At 45.5% G+C, this 20,962-nt stretch overlaps 1 protein-coding gene across 1 annotated transcript in view; it reads right to left on the bottom strand.

Annotated features, from left to right (window-relative positions):
• Positions 1-7,597, bottom strand: part of SLC9A6 (solute carrier family 9 member A6) — a 105,822-nt gene extending 98,225 nt beyond the window's left edge. The window contains exon 1 of the mRNA XM_073599203.1: positions 7,279-7,597. Within this exon, the coding sequence (XP_073455304.1) occupies positions 7,279-7,549 (271 nt within the window). The 5' untranslated portion in view covers positions 7,550-7,597. The remainder of the gene's footprint in view (positions 1-7,278) is intronic.
• Between the last annotated feature and the right edge of the window lie 13,365 nt (positions 7,598-20,962).

The following is a 20,962-nucleotide window of genomic DNA, read 5'->3' as shown; positions in this document are numbered from 1 at the left end:
AGGATGGCTAAAGTCACACTGTATTAAAAAAGGTGCAGGCAGCTTTTATTATTTGCACTGGAAGCAGATCGCTTTGGAGTTTATACCCATGTGATCAAGTTCAGGAAGAAACGCACTGCGTTTGGGGTGTTAACTTTCCATTGACACTCACAGTAGATCGCAGAACACAGTGCGATTGCTATGCGGTGCGGGAAATGCACAGAAATCATTGCATTTTGCACCCCATCAGTGTGAACCGGAGCTAGGCTACACATGGATGGATCTAAATCTGGCTAATTCAGCAGGGACCCATCTATGTCCATTCTCGGCCAACAGAAGTCTATCTAAAGAGAATAAAGATATTGTTTGGTGTCACTTTAGGACAGGTTTTTACTGGTTTTCTTAATAAAAAAAATTTATATATATATATATATATATATATATATATATATATATATACACACATACACATATTGTAGCGGCTGGTCTTTAATAAACAGGTAATCAGCGGTCCATGAGCCCAGCGCTGTCTTCACCCTGGCCAGTTGTTCGGCAGTCTTTGAGTCCCCAGCACCGCCATCTTAGCTGTGAAAACTTGACTGACTTCCTGCTGTTTCACAGCCGGCACCCCACTGTGCATGTGCAAGAATCGCTGCGCTTGCAGACTGGTCCTGCAGCCTCCTGGGACATGTGACGTGTCCACAGAGGTTGTAGGCGGATGTGGGAGCGGGCACCTGTCAAAAATAGGTACCCACTCCCAGAAAAGAAAAAGAAAGAAAAAGTTTTCAATGATGGCAGAGGAGGGAGGGAGGGGGAGGATGAGCAGAAATTCCTTTTTTAAGCGATGTTCACCTAAATTTATAGCATGCATACACATACAGATTCGTCCAAACTTCACAGAAGCATACAATTCAGAAATAATTGCTTGGGTTCCCAAACTACGATTCACCGCAGATCAAACAGATCTACCTGCAGATCCTCAGACAAGGAGCCGATTCTCTCTACTTCATCATCTATGGATATTTTAGCTCAGAAAACGATATTATTTCTATGTGTAATGAAGCACAGCACTCCAAGGACATACCGATCAGTCAATTTTTCCAGCAAATGTAAATCAGTGATTAGAGTTTGTTACACATAAATTGGAACAATACCAGAACATCAAACAGACTTGCTTGTCCTACAGAGATTGCAGATAACAGTTTCAATTACACCATGGTGCCTGGCAGCACTAGAGTTATCCCGACATTATAAAGAAGTCATTCTGGGCACACAGTGTGGTAAAGAACAGGTTCAGATAAGTGGACAATGTATAAAATATCTGATCTTTATGGAATATATGTACTACAGGAATACTTGAGTGATCTTGTGTAAAGGTTTTGTCTCTATGCATTGTAGAAATATCAAACACACCAATCGTAATCCATATTTATTAGTGTAATTTGTTCACCAAATCAATAATATCGAGGAATATATGTTCTGATTATGGCTCCAGAGCCTCAGTTTTTCTGTCTGTAAGTGCCACCATACTGGATTTGACGTCAGGGCTGTACAAGTTTGTACTTAAAGCGGGAGTTCCACCCAAAAGTGGAAGCTCTGGTTATCTGCCTCCTCCCCCCACCCGATGCCACATTTGGCACCTTTCGGGGGGGTAGCTGGTACCTGTTTGACAGGTACCCGTCACCCACTTCCAGGAGACTGAACTGTGGCGACCTCGGCCCCCCTCCTTCTTTCTCCGCACAAGTTAGAAAGCACAGCGCACATGCACAGTGGGGAATCTTATCCCAAATGGCGGCGGCACCCGAGAGTCGATCGGAAATTTTTTGGTGGGGGGCGGAACTCCACTTTAAAGTAGTAGGAAACCACACTTTTATTTGAATCCCTGCAAGACAATGGCATAATATCATACTAGCACATTATGAAATACTTACCTTAGAACAAAGCCCTCCAGGGGCGCGCTGTCACCACTGACAGGGCTTCTATCTTCCCCCGGTTTTCCTTCTGGGTTTGCGCCCTCTGGTAGTCTGATTGGCCGCGCCACAATAGCGTCACTCCCGCGCATGCGAGCGGGAGTCACAGACTGCGGAATGAAGCTCTGAAGGGACAGCATGGGTATGCCGTCCCTTCAGAGCGCATGTGCTGGTGACATCACCGGCTGCATATTTATAAGGAAAAACAAATGCAAAAACCAGAGGAATAATAAAAAACCAAAAGGAGTGGGCAGCCAACATTAAAAATGTGTCCCCACAAAATAAATAATTCTAAAAATAAATGTGGCGCTAACTCAAAACAATAAATATATGTGCAAATAAGTGTTGACAAACAAGTGCAAATGCAAAAATTGAAGATCGTACTAAAAATAAATAATTTCAAGTCCATATAAAAATAGTCCAATCAATAAAAACATATAATGTGTAAAAGACGCAGTACACTGATTACATGACATAGGAGTCAGAGGATGGAACCACGGTGCAGAGAGACACCGGAAGCAAACATTCTTGAAAGTATTGAATACTGGGGAGTCCATGCAAACCAAAGGATTGTCCTAAGAATCCAAGACCTTTTATTGTTATCACACAACAAGGCAGCCAACCTGTTTCAGGAGCCAAAAATCCCCTTCATCAGGGCTGGAACAATGTAGCAAAAAAGGTGTCTATTGGACGTACAGCAAAAGCTCCAGGATAGAAATTCTCCAATAGGAGAAATAATATAAATGCTATTTCACCTACATCTACAGCCAAGCCATGGAGGAATACGAATTCCTCATTATGGGTCAATGATCCGGGTCCAGCACCCCAAACTTCCCTCTCTCTATGAAGAGACTGAATGATGCTACACCACAGGGACTCAGGGGAGGAACTGTAGGGGACATGGAATGCCAGAGGGGTGAGAACGGACTTCTGTTACAGGGGATTCTATCATTTACTTGTTAACAGGGATGATTCACTGCAATACTTTTCAGTACACAAAAGTGGCCAAGTGGATATTTGATACCATAAAAGTTAACAACGTAATTAGTCACTAGAGAAAGCTCTGACATAACGGAAAAAGTAGAAAGTACATGTTTTTAGCTGAAAAAAATATGAGGAGGGGTGTACCTGCACTCTAGTATGATTGAGGCATAGGAGGTCAGCATCAATCACCGGTGACACTGGGCCACACAGATAAAACAACCTTAAAAAAGCAAAATCAACCTAAAGTGACTGTCACAGAGATTTAAAACATTAAAAAATAAATAAATAAAAAAATCTCCCTCTATTGAATATGTCCTGTAAACAGCCCTAGTATACAATGTGAGATCAATTAAGTAAATAAAAGTATATAATAAACCGAAACTATAAAACACCTCCCCCATTCAATAATTCTTCCAAGATGTGCGATCAAATATGTGACAAAAAGTAACAAACAAAAACTTCTAATACATGTCCCTTTCCTTAGGGGTTACCACCAATACTGACAAGTGTATGCAGTGAATAAATATTGTAATGCTTAGTGCCAAAAGGCATAAATTCATTCATACATAAAGAATGTAATATAAAATATACACTTTCATAAAGATACATAATCCATATCAAATGTAAAACATTAAAAAAAACACAAGTCCACATGAGAAGTCCTCAAACTGTGTAACAGGTGCTCTTTACTAGTGCATATAAAACATGCTATATCCTTATTGTAGGTATACTTATAAGGGCCTTCACTCATACGGACCTAGAGGGGGAGCACTTTTCACCATAAGAGCACCTGTTGCATAGTTTCAGGCTCCGCCCACCCACACAGTTCTGGACGTTTCAATATCTGGGTAATGACATCACCTGTATCCCTGTGCCCTTTGTTTACATTCAGCTTTGGGCTGGGGATTCTCCCGGCTGCCAGATGAATTGGACTGGAGATGTAGCCCTGTATGGGAACATATCACATACATGACAGCTTCCCAGCACTACCATACCCACTCTGAGAACTGGAGTACCTCCATATGTCAGCTCAGATCTGGTCTTAAAGTGGAACTTTATGTAAAAAAAAAAAAAATTAAATATGTGAACATGCTTGGTCTCTGCTGCATTAAACTTAGCTACATGCCTGCCCGGCCCTGTAAAGTAAGCTGCGCATGCACAACTCACTGGAGAAATTTGGTAACACCAAAGCTGACTGAACAACTGCGCATCACCCCGACCAATGGAAGCAGACAGTGAAGGATACCCAAGAGCCTGAATATGTCAGCAGGGAGGTCCAGGATATCACATAGCTGGAGCCAAGGTATACTTCCATTTTAATTACCACCGTAAGAACAGGTTCTTATTGGCAGTATTGACAGCTACACGATTATGTCCTCTGCACCGCCAACAGGCAACATTTTTTAAGGGAGACAATTTGGTTTGAACAACTATGCATTACAGGAACCCCAGTTGGAAAAGCAACCTCCCTTATGTACAATTGGTTACAATCCAACAAAAGCGGTCACCATGTAGGCATAAGAAAGAGTGGCAAATAGCCCTTAGAAAGGACTTTACGGACGAACAATGGCTTAAGGCCTGTATACTCTCACATAAATGCTCCATCAGCTCCAGTACCCAAGAAACATCATATAAAGTATTGACGAATTGGTATTTCACCCCGGCCAGGCTGCAGCATGGTACCCGAAAACAACAGACATATGTTAGCGCTGTGGTACTGATAAAAGGTACCAGGCTGCACATCAGGTGGGACTGTCCACTTTTGCGCAGCTTCTGGGATGTTGTCTGCACTCAGATCTACTCCATAACAGAGACTAAACTGAAACTCACACCAGAATGCTGCCTATTGCATATCTCCAATTACTCATTAAAGCGGAGTTCCACCCTATTTTACATCTTTTGTTCAATCACATTACAGCAATGTATTCAGTTATAAAAACGGAAACTTTTTTTTTTTTTCTTCTTGTATACCTGTGTTTTTGTCATGTCCTTCTCTGCCTCCTGTATGTGTCCACTGCGGATATCGGCGGGTATTTTGCGGGTATTCCGTCATTTCCTGTGTGCCACACTGTCTCCTGGGAGCTCGTGTCATTGTTCCCAGGAGTCATTGTGGAGGCCTGCCGCGAGTTCTCGCGGGATTTCGAAAGAGGTTGCCATCACAACGGGGTGGGAACTTTCAACGACGCCCGTTGTGATGGCAACCCTGAAGTTTACGGCGCTGCACGCCGTAAACACTGAGTATGCGCGCAAAAGAGTGGTGAATGCTGGGAGCTCAGCATTCACCGGATGCCGGAATCAATGCTTGTGAAAGTCACATACCCACAAGCAAGATGGGAACAGCCAGGATCACGTTTTATAAATACTTATTAGAAACGAACACAGACAGCAGCAGATTTAAAAAAACAAAACAGCGAGTATTACGTTATCATTTTGAAAGTGTATGAGTAACTACAAAAAAAAAAAAAAAAGTTGAATGGTCGCGGGAACCCCGCTTTAAGCAAATATAAAAAAAAAACTGTCGCGCTCCATATCTTAAATGCGGTGAAAACAATTATCCCCAGACACTGGAAAACGCCACATGGACCCACGGTAACAGAATGGCTATCTGCCGTGGACTCCCTTTACAACATGGAGGAGACAGTGGCCATAGCTTCGGAAAATACTGAAAAATTCCACAAACTATGGAAATCATGACTCCTCTTTAAGTACTCCGATTCTTTTGCCAAGATGCAAAATGGCTGACTTAGTGAGGTGTGATCATTGATAATTGACTTCTGTACCCAATTCTTGAATAATGAAGGTCCTTAGGGCTGGAACCCCACATGGACTAACATGAAAATTACTTATGTATACAAATACATAACCTAAACCCCCCCTTTTTTTTTTGCCGCCCCCTACTGCCATTTAATTTCTTAGTTCTTCTCTGTCCCCTTTCGGTTCTAATACTAACCCTTACGACACTCAAGAAAAAAACACCAACTACTGAGTCTATTGGTACACAAAATGCAAAGAGTTATTCATAGTCTAAATTGTTATATGGGATGTCTGCACAAACAGAAACTGTTTTATTGTACGAGAACAAAGTCAACAAAGCACACGCTGGATGTATTGTGTGACACCCAGGAAAAATGTTTGTATACTTTATATACTTTGTTATGACTATGTGTTTGCTCAATAAAACATTTTTTTATTGGAAAAAAAACAAAACAGGTTCTTAAAGTAGAGGTAATACCTGAATTCATCCCCTAGCAGTAGTGGCCCGTGTATTGTGGGCGCAGCCCCCCCCTAACACCTCCGCCGCCATCCCTATTCATGTGTCCAGCCCCTTTCAGGACGCCAGACACATAATTACTAAGGCGGGGATGTGTATTTTGAAGCACGTGATTAGAGCCAGAGGCTATAATAGGCTTCAAAATAGGGTGGGCTCAGGGGGCAGAGCACTGCGTCCCGATCCCACCCTGTTGTGTGGCATAGCGAATTAATTTTCGCTATTTTCACACTAACCTTCCCCGATTGGCCAAAGCATTAGGCGATCCTATTGGATGCCTAACACGTTGGCGGAAAAGGAGGAGAGCCTAGTCACTCCAGGAGAGGAGCATAGCCCCGCCACACTAGCAGTAAGTGGCACTGGTCCGGCCACGGGGAGGGGGTTAGTGAAGTGACAGCTGAGCCTGGCTGCATATGACGGGGCACAGTGAGGCTGCATATGACGGGGCACAGTGAGGCTGCATATGACGGGGCACAGTGAGGCTGCATATGACGGGGCACAGTGAGGCTGCATATGACGGGGGGGGGTCACTATTTTTCAGTTTGTTTGCGCCCCCCCAAAAAATTTTGGAGCACCAGCCGCCACTGTCCCCTAGGTCAGTAATGTTACCAAACTGGCACAAACACTTGCCTGAACTGGGCACAAGCACTTCACACCTGCCTATACTGGGCACATGCTTCTACCCGAACTGGGCGCACGCACTTCTACAGGGAAACAGAGGCCAGAAAAGTAAGTGGCAATGACTCTTTATTGAATCCCTGATAGTACAACAAGCCCCCCCTTCACACATTTCCAATTCTTTGTCACAGCTCCACATTCCCAGTTGTCTCCTCTCCATCAATGGATGATAATGGATAGGGGCAGATCACCCATATACTGGGTCTCCCCCGATCCTCATAATGCAAGAAGTGGGGGAGACAATGAGAACCCCCCTCATTTCACAATCTACATCTGACAGACAACCTGTGGCCTGATAACCCCAATAAAGTTTCCTGACACCTGTCCCAATATTAGTGCAGAGATAACACTGCCCTCCTTGAGTGCCATGAGGGGCTCCTGGGGGCCACACATACTGACCGTAGATCATGGCCAGGCCGGTCTCATGGAGGAAGCGGAACCTGCGATGCTTGAACAGCCAGATGGTGAGGATGGTGAGGGTGAGGAGCAGGATGAAGATCAGAAGGTTGGCACTGTCCTGCCGGTGACTGGCCTCCGCCTGCTTCTCGGTGACTATCTCCTCCATGGCGCTGTCCTCCGCCCGGCTCAGGCCTACCGCCATCATCACCAGCACCGCCGCCCCGAGTCCCCTGCCCCGGGAGGCCGGCACCACCGTACCGCACGGCGCCATGACAGGGGCCGATCTGAGAGCCAGAGTCCTCCCCGGGAATGAGGCAGAGAGCCCGGACTGCCCGCCCCCGGGAGGAGGAACCCGGCCACCAATACACTGCCACAGTATAGGTCTGCCACACGGCGACCCACCGGGACTCCTCACATCATGTTATACAGCATACTCCTCACTATGTGTCATACAATATACTCCTCACATGTGTCTTAATATATACTCCTCACTATGTGGTCATACAATATACTCCTCACATGTGTCACACAATATACTCCTCGCTATGTGGTCATACAATATACTCCTCAGTATTTGTCATACAATATAATCCTCACTATGTGGTCATACAATATACTCCTTACTATGTGTCATACAATATACTCCTCACTATGTGTCATACAATATACTCCTCACTATGTGTCATACAATATACTCCTCACATGTGTCATAAAATATACTCCTCACTATGTGGTCATACAATATACTCCTCACTATGTGTCATACAATATACTCCTCACTATGTGGTCATACAATATACTCCTCACTATGTGGTCATACAATATAATCCTCACTATGTGTCATACAATATACTCCTCACTATGTGTCATACAATATACTCCTCACATGTGTCATACAATATACTCCTCACTATGTGGTCATACAATATACTCCTCACTATGTGGTCATACAATATAATCCTCACTATGTGTCATACAATATACTCCTCACATGTGTCATACAATATACTCCTCACTATGTGGTCATACAATATACTCCTCTCTATGTGGCCATACAATATACTCCTCACTATGTGGCCATACAATATACTCCTCACTGTGTGGTCATACAATATACTCCTCACTTTGTGGTCATACAATATACTCCTCACTATGTGGTCATACAATATACTCCTCATAGGTGTCATACAATATACTCCTCATTATGTGGTCATACAATATACTCCTCACTATGAGCCCAGCTGTGGTCATATCCATACAATATACTCCTCACTATGTGGTCATACAATATACTTATCACTATGTGTTATACAATATACTCCTCACTATGTGGTCATACAATATACTCCTCATATGTGTCATACAATATACTCCTCATTATGTGGTCATACAATATACTCCTCACTATGAGCCCAGCTGTGGTCATATCCATACAATATACTCCTCACTATGTGGTCATACAATATACTTATCACTATGTGTCATACAATATACTCCTCACATGTGTCATACAATATACTCCTCACATGTGTCATACAATATACTCCTCACTATGTGGTCATACAATATACCCCTCACTAGGAGCCCGGCTGTGGTCATATCCATACATTATACTCCTCACATATGTCATACAATATACTCCTCACTATGAGCCCGGTTGTGGTCATATGCATACAATATACTCCTCACTATGAGCCGGTTGTGGTCATATGCATACAATATACTCCTCACTATGAGCCGGTTGTGGTCATATGCATACAATATACTCCTCACTATGAGCCGGTTGTGGTCATATCCATACAATATACTCCTCACATATGTCATACAATATACTCCTCACTATGAGCCCGGTTGTGGTCATATCCATACAATATACTCCTCACTATGAGCCGGTTGTGGTCATATCCATACAATATACTCCTCACATATGTCATACAATATACTCCTCACTATGAGCCCGGTTTTGGTCATATCCATACAATATACTCCTCACATATGTCATACAATATACTCCTCACTATGAGCCGGTTGTGGTCATATCCATACAATATACTCCTCACATATGTCATACAATATACTCCTCACTATGAGCCCGGTTTTGGTCATATCCATACAATATACTCCTCACATATGTCATACAATATACTCCTCACTATGAGCCCGGTTTTGGTCATATCCATACAATATACTCCTCACATATGTCATACAATATACTCCTCACTATGAGCCCGGTTTTGGTCATATCCATACAATATACTCCTCACTATGTCATACAATATACTCCTCACTATGAGCCCAGTTGTGGTCATATGCATACAATATACTCCTCACTATGTGGTCATACAATATACTCCTCACTATGAGCCTGGCTGTGGTCATGTGCATACAATACATTGCACTACTTTAGGAAATGCAATGCAACTGGATCACATGGTGCTTTTGTTCCATGCAATCCAGTGCAGGTAAGCACACTGCGTTTAGGGTGTCGTTAACTTATGGCCTCTTGTACATTACTGCCTGAAAACTCAGGTTTTTTTACTGATCTAAAATGCAGCCCATTGTTTACAATTTGCCTGTGCACACAGATGAGTAAACAAGCGCTGACTTTCGATCAGTAATGAAAAAAACTGCAAAAATTGGAGTTCACGATCTGTATTTTGTGCCAATACACGAAAATACTCACAAAAACACATAAAATAATCACCAAAAATACGCCCAAAAATGCTGATACTCACACATCAGTACCGTGTGCAAGAGGCCTATTATTGACACCCGCTGCAGATCGTAACTGCAGTGTTTTGAATGCGGAGCGGCAAACGCACACGTAATGCGGGTTTCCTGCACCGCGTTCTAGTGTGAACAGTCCCTGAAAGTCCCATAGATCACTACATCATTTCGTACATATATGTGTAGCACCCTGGAGTTTAGGCAGGGTTGCTCCTCACAAATTTACTTGCCAGGAATAATTATCCTGGTTGATAGTAAGAGATCTAGTGATTTCTCCCTGTTTGGCCATGTTGCACTTTTCTCTTCTACCACTAGGTGGCCGGGTACTTGTTGGTACTAGATACGAGAAGGGCAAAGCAAGGTCAGGTTATGGGTATATGGGGTATCTCAGCAAATGGGCAGGGGTTTTCTTGAATCCCTTGGCCTGCTTGGAGAGCCTATATATTCGGGTGGAGTCAGGTGATCTGTGTTCTGTGCCATCTGGACAGCTGTCTGGGTGGACGTGAGTGGTACTGCCCGGGCTGCTAGGCCGGAGATTGGACCTATTCCGGGCACATCTGGCTGCTAGGCTGTCTGAGGGCCTATTCAGAAGCAAGAGAGCAGCACAGGGTTGGGATTGCGGCTTGCAGTCCAACCAAAAGTGACGGTTCTGCCGGCCAGAGAACCTGTCGTGGTCGGAGGTAGAAGGGAAGCTGTCGCCACAAAGGGACCAAACACCTTATTACCAGGGACCACAGTGAGTAACTGAAGCATGTACAGGAGCAGCAGTCTCACCAACCGGGGACAGTGAAGAATCAGGAAACTTGAGTGGGTATCAAGCCAGGGACCCAGCCAGCGGAGGTAATGCTAGCAGAGCAGCCTTATGTGTCAAGCCAGTGGGGTGAAGCTTGAGAGGTATCTTGACTGCCAAGCTAGGGACCCAGCAGAGAGGTGGAGATGATGCGTGAGGAAGATACCACCGTGAAGATTGGAGGAGCTCAAGGAATTCAGTGGCAGTGAATCAGCAGGTCTAGGGAGAGACCGGGAGCTCAGTGTACTGAATAACTACAAGGAGCATTCCCGCACGTGCAGATGTGGCGTCTTGCTGGATTCCTTTCCCTGCATGGCTGTCCTTCTATTGAAGTCTCGGAGTCTGCCAATTGAACTTACAACTACCTAAGGGTGTCCTGGCCCTAACCCTCTTTCCCCAAAAAAGTTTGCTAAGAGAAATAAAGTCTCTTTTGCATTCAAGAAGTGTCTTGCATCCAATGACTTTAATCACCTTGCATACACCATGCCTCACAACCCACTAGATACAGAAGGATGTCAGCTATCTCTGGCCCTGGGGAGTTCTCATTAGACCGAAGGAGGCCTGGGACCTTGCAACATATCTGGAATGATAGTACCATATGCATGCCAGGATACACATGTGTGATGGTGAGGTATACTGCGTTAGCTAGTTCTGTCCCTGTTCTCTACAATTCTCCCCATTTTAGCCGTCATATGATAAGGGGAATCCCATTATTGTCTATCAGGCTTGTTCATAAATAATTATGCAACATGCTTTCATACAACTTGAAAGAAGGTGCAGGCGCTTTCTAGCCCCATGCACACTTGGCGCTTGGCCCTGATACATGAGGCTCTGGTGTTTGGGTGCGGGTGAACGGCACACAACCAGCCCCACTGACAAGAGCCTATTAAAGCAGACCTCCACCTTAACTGTGGAGTTGTCCTACGCTGCCCTCTTCCCTCCCTTAGCAATGGACCTTCTTTTTTTTTTCTTTTTTTACCACTTTATTTGTGCTGTAAATCAGCACTTCCTCTCTCCTAGGTGAGACTTTTTCACTGACCCCAGCGTATGCTCAGCGTTGCTGCAGGGCTTAGATACCAATACAGCACAGGAACCACATCTGGGTGCGCTGGGATGCCCAGTATCTGTGAACACATGGGTTTCGCAGTACATGCACAAAGCCTGCCAATAGGGAAGCTATAAATCTTCCCTGTCTTTGCACATGTGCAACATTTTCATGGAGTGTGTGCAGTACCAGAACAGGTTTGTCTAGCACCCAGGGCAAGGATGCAGTACTGTGCCCTCCTGTTAATGCATGCCGTAGAATGGATTTAGTGCCCGGTGTCCATTCTTTGTCCCCTTGCTCTGCTGTGCCCAGGGCAGCTGTTCCTCCTGCACCTTTGGTGGGAGTGTCCTGTGATTCGCCCTTTTTGGTTGGGCATTATCCACTTACCGCCGTAGCTGTACGTCGGTACTTTGACATAGAATACCGGGGTTATGGCAGCAGATAGATGCCCTAACCCCGGTATTTTCTGCAATGGTGGGCGGTCCTCTTTAAGATAAAAGTGGTCTCTGCGGCGGATTCGCTGCAAGATCACTTTTATGAGCGGCGGGGGAGGTGACCCCCCTCCCGCCGCGCTCCGGACGTCTCCACCGCTTACCGGAGCTGCCGGTAGCAATAGAGACGATCTGATGCTGTCAGTAGCATGGAGCCCAGTGAGGAAAATATGGCCCCTACTCGGCTCCATAACATTGGATGACGGAAGCGACGTCAAACGTCTTAAAGGGGAATTTTTTTTTTTTTTTTTTAAAAAGACATTTATTTATTTTTTTATTGCATTTAAGTGTAAATGTGAAATATGAGGTCTTTTTGACCCCAGATCTCACATTAAAGAGGTCCTGTCATGCTTTTTTTCTATAACAAGGCATGTTAGCCTAACATCAATAGTATGCAAGCTTTTGGAGGGGATGATAAGGGACTATATACAAGATTTTAGTAATGACAACGGTATCATTAGCAGTAACCAGCATAGATTCATGAAGAATCGTTCTAGTCAAACCAATCTATTAACATTTTATGAGGTGGTGAGCTGCCATCTAGATAAAGGAAGGCCCATAGACGTGGTGTATCTGGACTTTGCAAAAGCATTTGACACAGTTCCCCATAAACGTTTACTGTACAAAAGTAAGGTCTGTTGGCATGGACCATAGGGTCAGTACATGGATTGAAAACTGGCTACAAGGGTGAGTTCAGAGGGTAGTGATAAATGGGGAGTACACGGAATGGTCTGGGGTGGAAAGTGGGGTCCCCCAGGGTTCTATCTGGGGGACCTATCCTATTTAATTTATTCATAAACGACCTGGAGGATGGGATAAACAACTCAATCTCGGTATTTGCAGATGATACAAAGCTAAGCGGGGCAATAACTTCTCCGCAGGATGTGGAAACATTGGAAGAAGATCTGAACAAATTAATGGGGTGAGCAACTGCATGGCAAATGAGGTTTAATGTGGAAAAATGTAAAATAATGCATTTGGGTGGCAAAAATATGAATGCCATCTATACACTGGGGGGGAGAACCTCTGGGGGAATCTAAGATGGAAAAGGACCTGGGGGTCCTAGTAGATGATAGGCTCAGCAATGGCATGCAATTCCAAGCTGCTGCAAGCAAAGCAAACAGAATATTGGCATGCATTAAAAAGGGGATTAACTCTGGTTCGGCTGCACCTGGAGTATGCCGTCCAGCTCTGGGCACCAGTCCTCAGGAAGGATGTGCTGGAACTGGAGAGGGTCCATAGAAGGGCAACAAAACTAATAAAGGGTCTGGAGGATATTAGTTATGAGGAAAGGTTATGAGCACTGAACTTGTTCTCTCTGGAGAAGAGATGCTTGAGAGGGGATATGATTTCAAAATACAAATACTGTACTGGTGACCCCACAGTAAGGATAAAACTTTTCCATGAAAGGGAATTTAATAAGACACGCGGCCATTCACTAAAATTAGAAGAAAACGGAAAATTTATATCAAATACTTACCGTAATTTTCCTTTCCTGATGGACTCCATGGCAGCATACGTATGGGTTAATCCCGCCTCTCATACCTCATAGGACCCCACTCCCATAAATCTTTGCTTCCAGCCATAGACCGTGTTCCGTAACATAGCCTACTCCAGCAAAATGGGAGGGAACTCCTGCTGCCATGGAGTCCATCAGGAAAGGAAAATTACGGTAAGTATTTGATATAAATTTTCCGTTTTCCTGACAGACTCCATGGCAGCATACGTATGGGAAATGACTAGCCATACACTCCCGGGTGGGAAATTGCTGGTTTTAAAGAAAAAAGGTTTATTTGGCACCGTCAACAGACAAGACATGCAAACCAAAATTAACCGAAGACAAAGAGGCCGGTTCTACACAATAGTGTGTCATAAAGGTGTTGATCGACGACCAAGAGGCCGCCTTGCAGATTACTTCCGGGGACACATGACGGGAAGCTGCCCATGATGTAGAAACGCTCCTAGTAGAATGGGCGGTCACCGCTTCTGGAGGAGCCAGACCCTTGGCTGCATAAGCTCCTTGTATAGCCTGAACGATCCAAGCTGCAATGACTCTGGAGGAAGCACGTAAACCCTTGTTCTTTCCTTGAAAATAAACAAACAAATGATCAGATCTTCGGAAAGAGGCAGTGACTTCAAGGTATTGCCTTAAAACTTCTCCCACATCCAAAGGGTGAATGCTAGAGTCCTCTGTTGTCCGGAAAATTGGAAGAACAATCTCCTGATTCTCATGAAAAACCGATGTCACCTTAGGATTTGATCCGAGCATAGGAATCAGGACCACCCGGTCAGGGAAGAAGGTCAGGAATGGTTCTTTACATCCTAGAGAACTGATCTCGGAGACCCTTTTGGCTGATGTTATAGCCACTAGAAATACAGCTTTGAGGGAGAGATCTTTAATAGCTGCTTGATCCACACATATTTCCTTTTCAGAAAAGAAATTTAGTACAAGGGGAAGATCCCACTTAGAAAACCTTGGCTTTCTTTGAGGCCTGAGTCTTATCACTCCTCTGAAGAATTGCCTTGTAAGGGGATGCCTGGCCCAGGATATACCTGTGAAGGCAGAGATTGCGGAAACCTGAACCCGAAGAGAGCTTACTGATAAGGATAGATCCAGGCCTGTTTGTAAGAAACCAAGAATATCCTGAATCCTAGGGTCAGTACAGGAACCATCAGTGGTGGAGACGTAATCCGCAAATTTCGACCAAATTCTTTGGTAGACCCTATTGGTACCTGGTCTCCTGGCATTCAGTAGAGTCGAAATAGCCGCACTTGGACATCCTAGGGCTTCCAACCTTCCCCTCTCAAGAACCAAGCCGTCAGATGGAGCTGGGACGGACATGGGTGAAGAGATGTTCCTTGTAATAGGAGATCTGATCTGGATGGGAGAGGAACTGGATTCCGGTAGCTGAGTTGAAGTAAGAGGGGGAACCACGGTCTGTTGGGCCAATATGGGACAACTGCCACTATTTCGACCTCTTCCCACCTGAGCCTCGATAGGAAGCGAAGAATGACCGGAACTGGTGGAAAGGCATAAGCCCTGTGGAATCTCCACTGGTCCGTCAGAGCATCCACTCCGAAAGCCTGGGGACAACGACATCTCGTGTAGTACTTCTCCATTTTGTGGTTGCAAGGAGACGCAAACAGATCCACTTCTGGTGACACTCCCAAAGACAGGATCCAATTGAAAACTTCCGTGTGGAGAGACCACTCGTTGTTGTCCAGGGCAAACCTCGAGAGGAAGTCCGCCTGGACATTTTGGACTCCTGGAAGATAGACAGCTGTCAGATTTGATAGGCTCGTCTGGGCCAAAGACATGATAGGACTCACTTCCTTCAGAAGGGAGAGACTGCGTGTGCCCCCTTGTCTCTTGATATAAGACACCGCTGTCGTGTTGTCTAGCCTCAGGAGGACTGAGGCCCCTGATGTTAAGTGGAGAAAGGCTCGTAGAGCACAGAGGGCAGCTCGGAGTTCCAGGACATTTGAAACTACGCCCCGGGATGGGAAATCCCACTGACCCTGGGCTATCTCCGTCAGACAGAGAGCGCCCCAGCCTCTGCTGCTGGCATCCGTTGTCACCGTGATCCATGAAACGGGTGCTATGGAATGGCAATTGAGGAGATTCCTCCGCTGCAGCCACCAGGGGAGACTTTCCCGCATGGACGGGGTTATCCGAACCAGATGGTCTCGAGAACCCGGATCCCACTGTTGTAGGAAACCCTTCTGAAAAGGGCGCATCCTCCATTGAGCCCATTTCACCATGGGGGTTGTTGCTACCATGGTGCCGATTATCCTGAGACACTGAGAGGCTCTGAGCAGGGGAGACGACATTGCCAGGTGAATTCTGTCCCGAATCAAAGGGATTTTCTCCAGAGGCAGAGAGATGGTGCTCTTCAACGTGTTGAACTGGGCTCCGAGGAATATCAGAGACTGTGTCGGATCTAGATGACTTTTTTCCCTGTTCAACAGCCAACCGAACTCTGTCAGGGTAGAAATGACTTGATCTCGGTGTGACACTAGTTGATCCCTGTCCTGCGAAAGCAAGAGTAGGTCGTCCAGGTAGTGGTGTAAACGGATACCCTTGACCCTGATTAATGCCACGACAGCCAGTAAGAGCTTCGAAAACACTCGCGGCGATGTTGTAAGCCCGAATGGGAGACATGTAAATTGGAGGTGTCTCTGATCCACTGCAAAACGTAGGTACTTCTGGAAGTCTCTCGCAATCGGTACGTGAAAGTAGGCATCTTTCAGGTCTATGGAGACTAGCCAATCGCCTGGCTGTATTATCTGACGAATTGTTAGCAGTGTCTCCATCTTGAATTTTTCCTTCTTGATGAAGGAGTTCAGGTATGTCAGGTCGATGACTGGCCTCCAGGAACCGCTCTTTTTGAGGACCATAAAAAGGGGGGAATACACCCCTTGAAATTTCTCTCCTGAGGGCACCGGGACGGCAGCCCCTTGAGCTATCAGAGAATCCGTGTATGATAGAAGAATTTGTTTCTTTTCTTCTTGGTGAGGAAGGATTGTGGGGACAAACCGGTGTAAGGGTGGATTGCAGAACACCCATGAATGGCCTGATGAGACTGTCTTGACCGTCCAGTAGTCCCTGATCGAGGCTGCCCAGACGTGCTGAAAAAGGAGTAACCGCGCCCCGACTTGCTCCGCCTGGACAGGCTTCATATCAAAAGGACTTAGAAGCCTCCCGTCCACCAGAAGAGGATGTCTTTGAGGACTTCTGACCAGAAGGTTGATTTCTCTTCCAGTTTCTCCTGAAATCACGGCCCGGTCTATAACGGCGGGCATCTCTAGCGCGTTCTTGGTCTTGCCTGGGTTGAGGTCTCCTCTGCCCCAAAAGGCGACGATCTTGGGGTAAGAACCCTGACTTACCCCCTGTGGCACGGGAAAAGGCGGAATCAAGTTTGTTCCCAAAGAGGGAGGAACCCTCAAAGGGAATTCTGCACCAGGCCTGTTTAGAGGCAGGATCCGCAACCCATGGGCGTAGCCACAAAGCGCGCTTGGCTGTGACTGAGGAAAGCATGACCCGTGCCACTAAGCGGATAATATCCAGGGATGCTTCCCCCAAGAAGACTGACGCCAGTTTTAGTTCATGGATTGGTGAACTCTTGACCAAATCTTCAGACACACTTGCTAAGGCCGCATCCACATCATCTGACCAGGATTCCATAGCTTTCGACAGAGCTGCGAGAGCCAAGGCTGGTTTACAAGCCATACCTGCCGTAATATAGATGCGTTTAAGATCAGTATCGATCTTCCTTTCCAGACCATCCTTAAATGAAACGGTATCCTCTAGAGGGAGGGTGACATGCCTCACCAGCCTCATCAAAGCAGCATCAATGAGCGGAGCTGACTCCAGATGCTTTACCTCTTCGTTCTTAAACGGATACATCTTGGCCACTTTGGAGATTAGTGAGTTCTTCCTCTCAACTTTACTCCACTCTTCTGAAATGATTTCGCCAAGCTCTTCCAGGAAGGGGAAATTTGGTTGATCCTTTTTGAGATGCTTAAAGTATTTCCTCTGTTTAGAGGGTGCTTCTACTGGTTCTTCCCATCTCAATGCGTCTTTAACCGCCTTGACCAACCGTGGCACTAGGGAGAAATCAAAGCCTGCGCCAGGATCTTTCAGATCAGCCTCGCTTTCCGAGGATCCGCTTAAGGAGGGACTGCGTCTAGAGGGACCAGGAGTCCCAAGGTCGACTCCACCAGGAGCTAGCACTGGAGCAGAAGGAGAGATAGCTGAACGATTGGGATCCGTTCTGATCAGGGATTCCTGAACCACTCTTCGGACCATAGCTTCCACCTGCTGGTCCCCAGCTCCTCTTTCTTTTGCAGCTCGGGCATAACATAGTTCACAGAGGGACTTCCCTTCTGGGACCTGAGCTTTACATCCCCAGCAAGCCCTTTTATCAGAGCGGCTAGAATGGCGGTGAGAGTGACGCCCAGATGTGGACTTGGGCTCTTCACTATGGCGCCTGGAAGCTGATCTAGAACGCCTTGAACTTGATGATTGTTTCTGATGATGCGATCTGGAACGATCGGTATCTTCACGTGCTGAGGGTCTATGTTCAGACCTAGGAGTGCTGTGGAAAAAAGGAAATAAACAGAATCCAGAAAGAAACAAACCCAAAACAATCAAGCAGAAGGAATAAACAATTCCTACCTGCAGCGCAAGGGTTGGCCACTGGGGGGCGGTGACACGTCCATAGCAGAAAAAAAAAACCAGGTATCTGAAATGAACAATTCCTTGTCAAAACACAGGGATCAGAGAGAAAGAAAGGGGCTTGGACAGCCAGCAGCGAAGTCTCCTACCTTGCCAGGGAATAAGCACTGCACCGGGAAGCCGCCGTATACACCTGCAGACAACCCAAGTAATAGCTGTATTCTGACAGCTATTTAAACTTGGCGCCGCCGATGACGTCACCGCGCCCCCCAGCGTCGAAAAACGGGGCTCGCGCGCATGCGCGGCCGCCGCCATTTTCCCGGGACTGCGCATGTGCGAACCAAGCCTCGCTCCCAGACGAGGATCGCACTGTGCAGGGACCCGGAAGACGCGGCGGAATGGGACGCAGATGCGTTCCAGCCGCCATAGAGGCCAGAAAGATACAGGAACGAACAACACACAAAAACAGCTGCCATATATGAATGAATAATGCAATATACGATACCACCGCACGATCCTGGTCCAGTCTGATTTGGGGACGATCATCCACTGCACGGCCGGGCATCAATAAGGGGGAGGCCTCCTGCTAATAGCAAGGACGTTTGGCCAGTTGCCGCTTGCCTGCCAATGGCGAGGCTAGTAAGCTCTTCATGGCATCGCAGATCTGCCCGTATCCACCCTGCTAATAGCTGGGACTGCTGGACTCCAGAACCGCCATCAGAACCACCGTGCAACCAGAACCGGACCGTAGAAAACTTCATAAGGTAAGATACACCTTGGTCCTAGGAGGAGGACAAAAAAGGAACACGGTCTATGGCTGGAAGCAAAGATTTATGGGAGTGGGGTCCTATGAGGTATGAGAGGCGGGATTAACCCATACGTATGCTGCCATGGAGTCTGTCAGGAAAAGCGGTTTTACCTTAAACTGCGTAGAGGGTTCTTTACTGTAAGAGCAGTGAGGATGTGGAATTCTCTTCCACAAGCAGTGGTTTCAGCGGGAAGCATCGATAATTTCAAGAAACTGTTAGATAGGCACCTGAACGCCCACAACATACAGGGATATGCAATGTAATACTGACATAAAATCACACATATAGTTCGGACTTGATGGACTTGTGTCTTTTTTCGGCCTTGCCTACTATGTAAATATGGTAATAGGAATAAAAGTGATCCAAAACATTTTTTTAAAAGGACAGTGTAAAAATAAAAAGTAAAATAAATAATAACATTTTTTTTTTAAAGCGCCCGGTCCTGCCAAGCTCACGTGCAGAAGTGAATGCATACATAAGACATGCCCGCATGTGAAAACAGTGTTCAAACCACACATGTGAGGTATAGCCGCGATCATTAGAGTGAGATCAATAATTCTAGCACTAGACCTCCTCTGTAACTTAAAGCTGGTAACCTGTAGAAATTTTTAAACATTGACAATGGAGATTTTTAAGTGCCAAAGTTTGTCTCCATTCCACGAGCGGGTGCAATTTTGAAGCATGACATGTTGGGTATCAGTTTACTCGGCATAATATTATCTTTCACAATATAGAAGCAAATTGGGCTAAATTTACTGTTGTCTTATCTTTTAATTCAAAAAATTGTATTTTTTCCCAAAAAATTGCGCTTGTAAGACCGCTGCGCAAATACGGTGTGACATAAAGTATAGCAACGACCGCCATCTTATTCTCTAGGGTGTATGAAAATATATATATATATATATATATATATATATATATATATATATAATGTTTGGGGGTTCTGAGTAATTTTATAGCAAAAAAACATGATTTTAACTTGTAAACAACAAATCTCAAAAAGAGGCTCAGTTCTTACGTGGTTAAAAATCAGATGAAAGATGCTCTGGGGTAGATATCCCACTGTCCCCAGCTCATTTCCTACTCCATGTTCCTACTCTTCCACTTAGCCATTATAACAAAAGTGCTTTACCACATCTCCTGAATGCAGCTAAGAGAATGGAAACGAGCACAGGTGCCAAATAAGGAGGAGTGGGTAAAGAAAGTGAAAGAGCTCATGGAAGCTGAGGAGTGGGTGGCAACATGCATGGACAGACACGAGTGCTCCTCTAGTATTTGGGCAGCTTGGTGGGAATACACTTCTGACCCTGATCAAGTCATGTCTAGCCTTTATGTCACCTTGTTGGAGCTAGCAGAGCCCTTGTTGAAAGTACCTACTTGAACAATGCTGCCATTACCTGAACCTGGTCCTTATATTTCTGTTTAATATTTTTCATTTCCTTTCAGACATGCCGATTGGTGTGGGCGATTATGGTGATGGTTTACTCCATATGAGTATCCTCCTAGTCCTGTAATATGTTCCTAGATTTTGTTCTTGTTCATGTCTCCTATTTGTTTTAATGTGTCATTCTTATTGGACTGGACTGACGTTCTGACCAAATGTTCTGCTAAGTAAATGAGGTCTTTGTCCTGTATACCAGTAAT

This window comes from Aquarana catesbeiana, linkage group LG09 (genome assembly GCF_042186555.1).
Source record: "Aquarana catesbeiana isolate 2022-GZ linkage group LG09, ASM4218655v1, whole genome shotgun sequence".
NCBI classification, from domain to species: domain Eukaryota; kingdom Metazoa; phylum Chordata; class Amphibia; order Anura; family Ranidae; genus Aquarana; species Aquarana catesbeiana.
The sequence above is the reverse complement of the archived record's forward strand: the minus strand, read 5'-3'. Positions and strand labels throughout refer to the sequence as shown.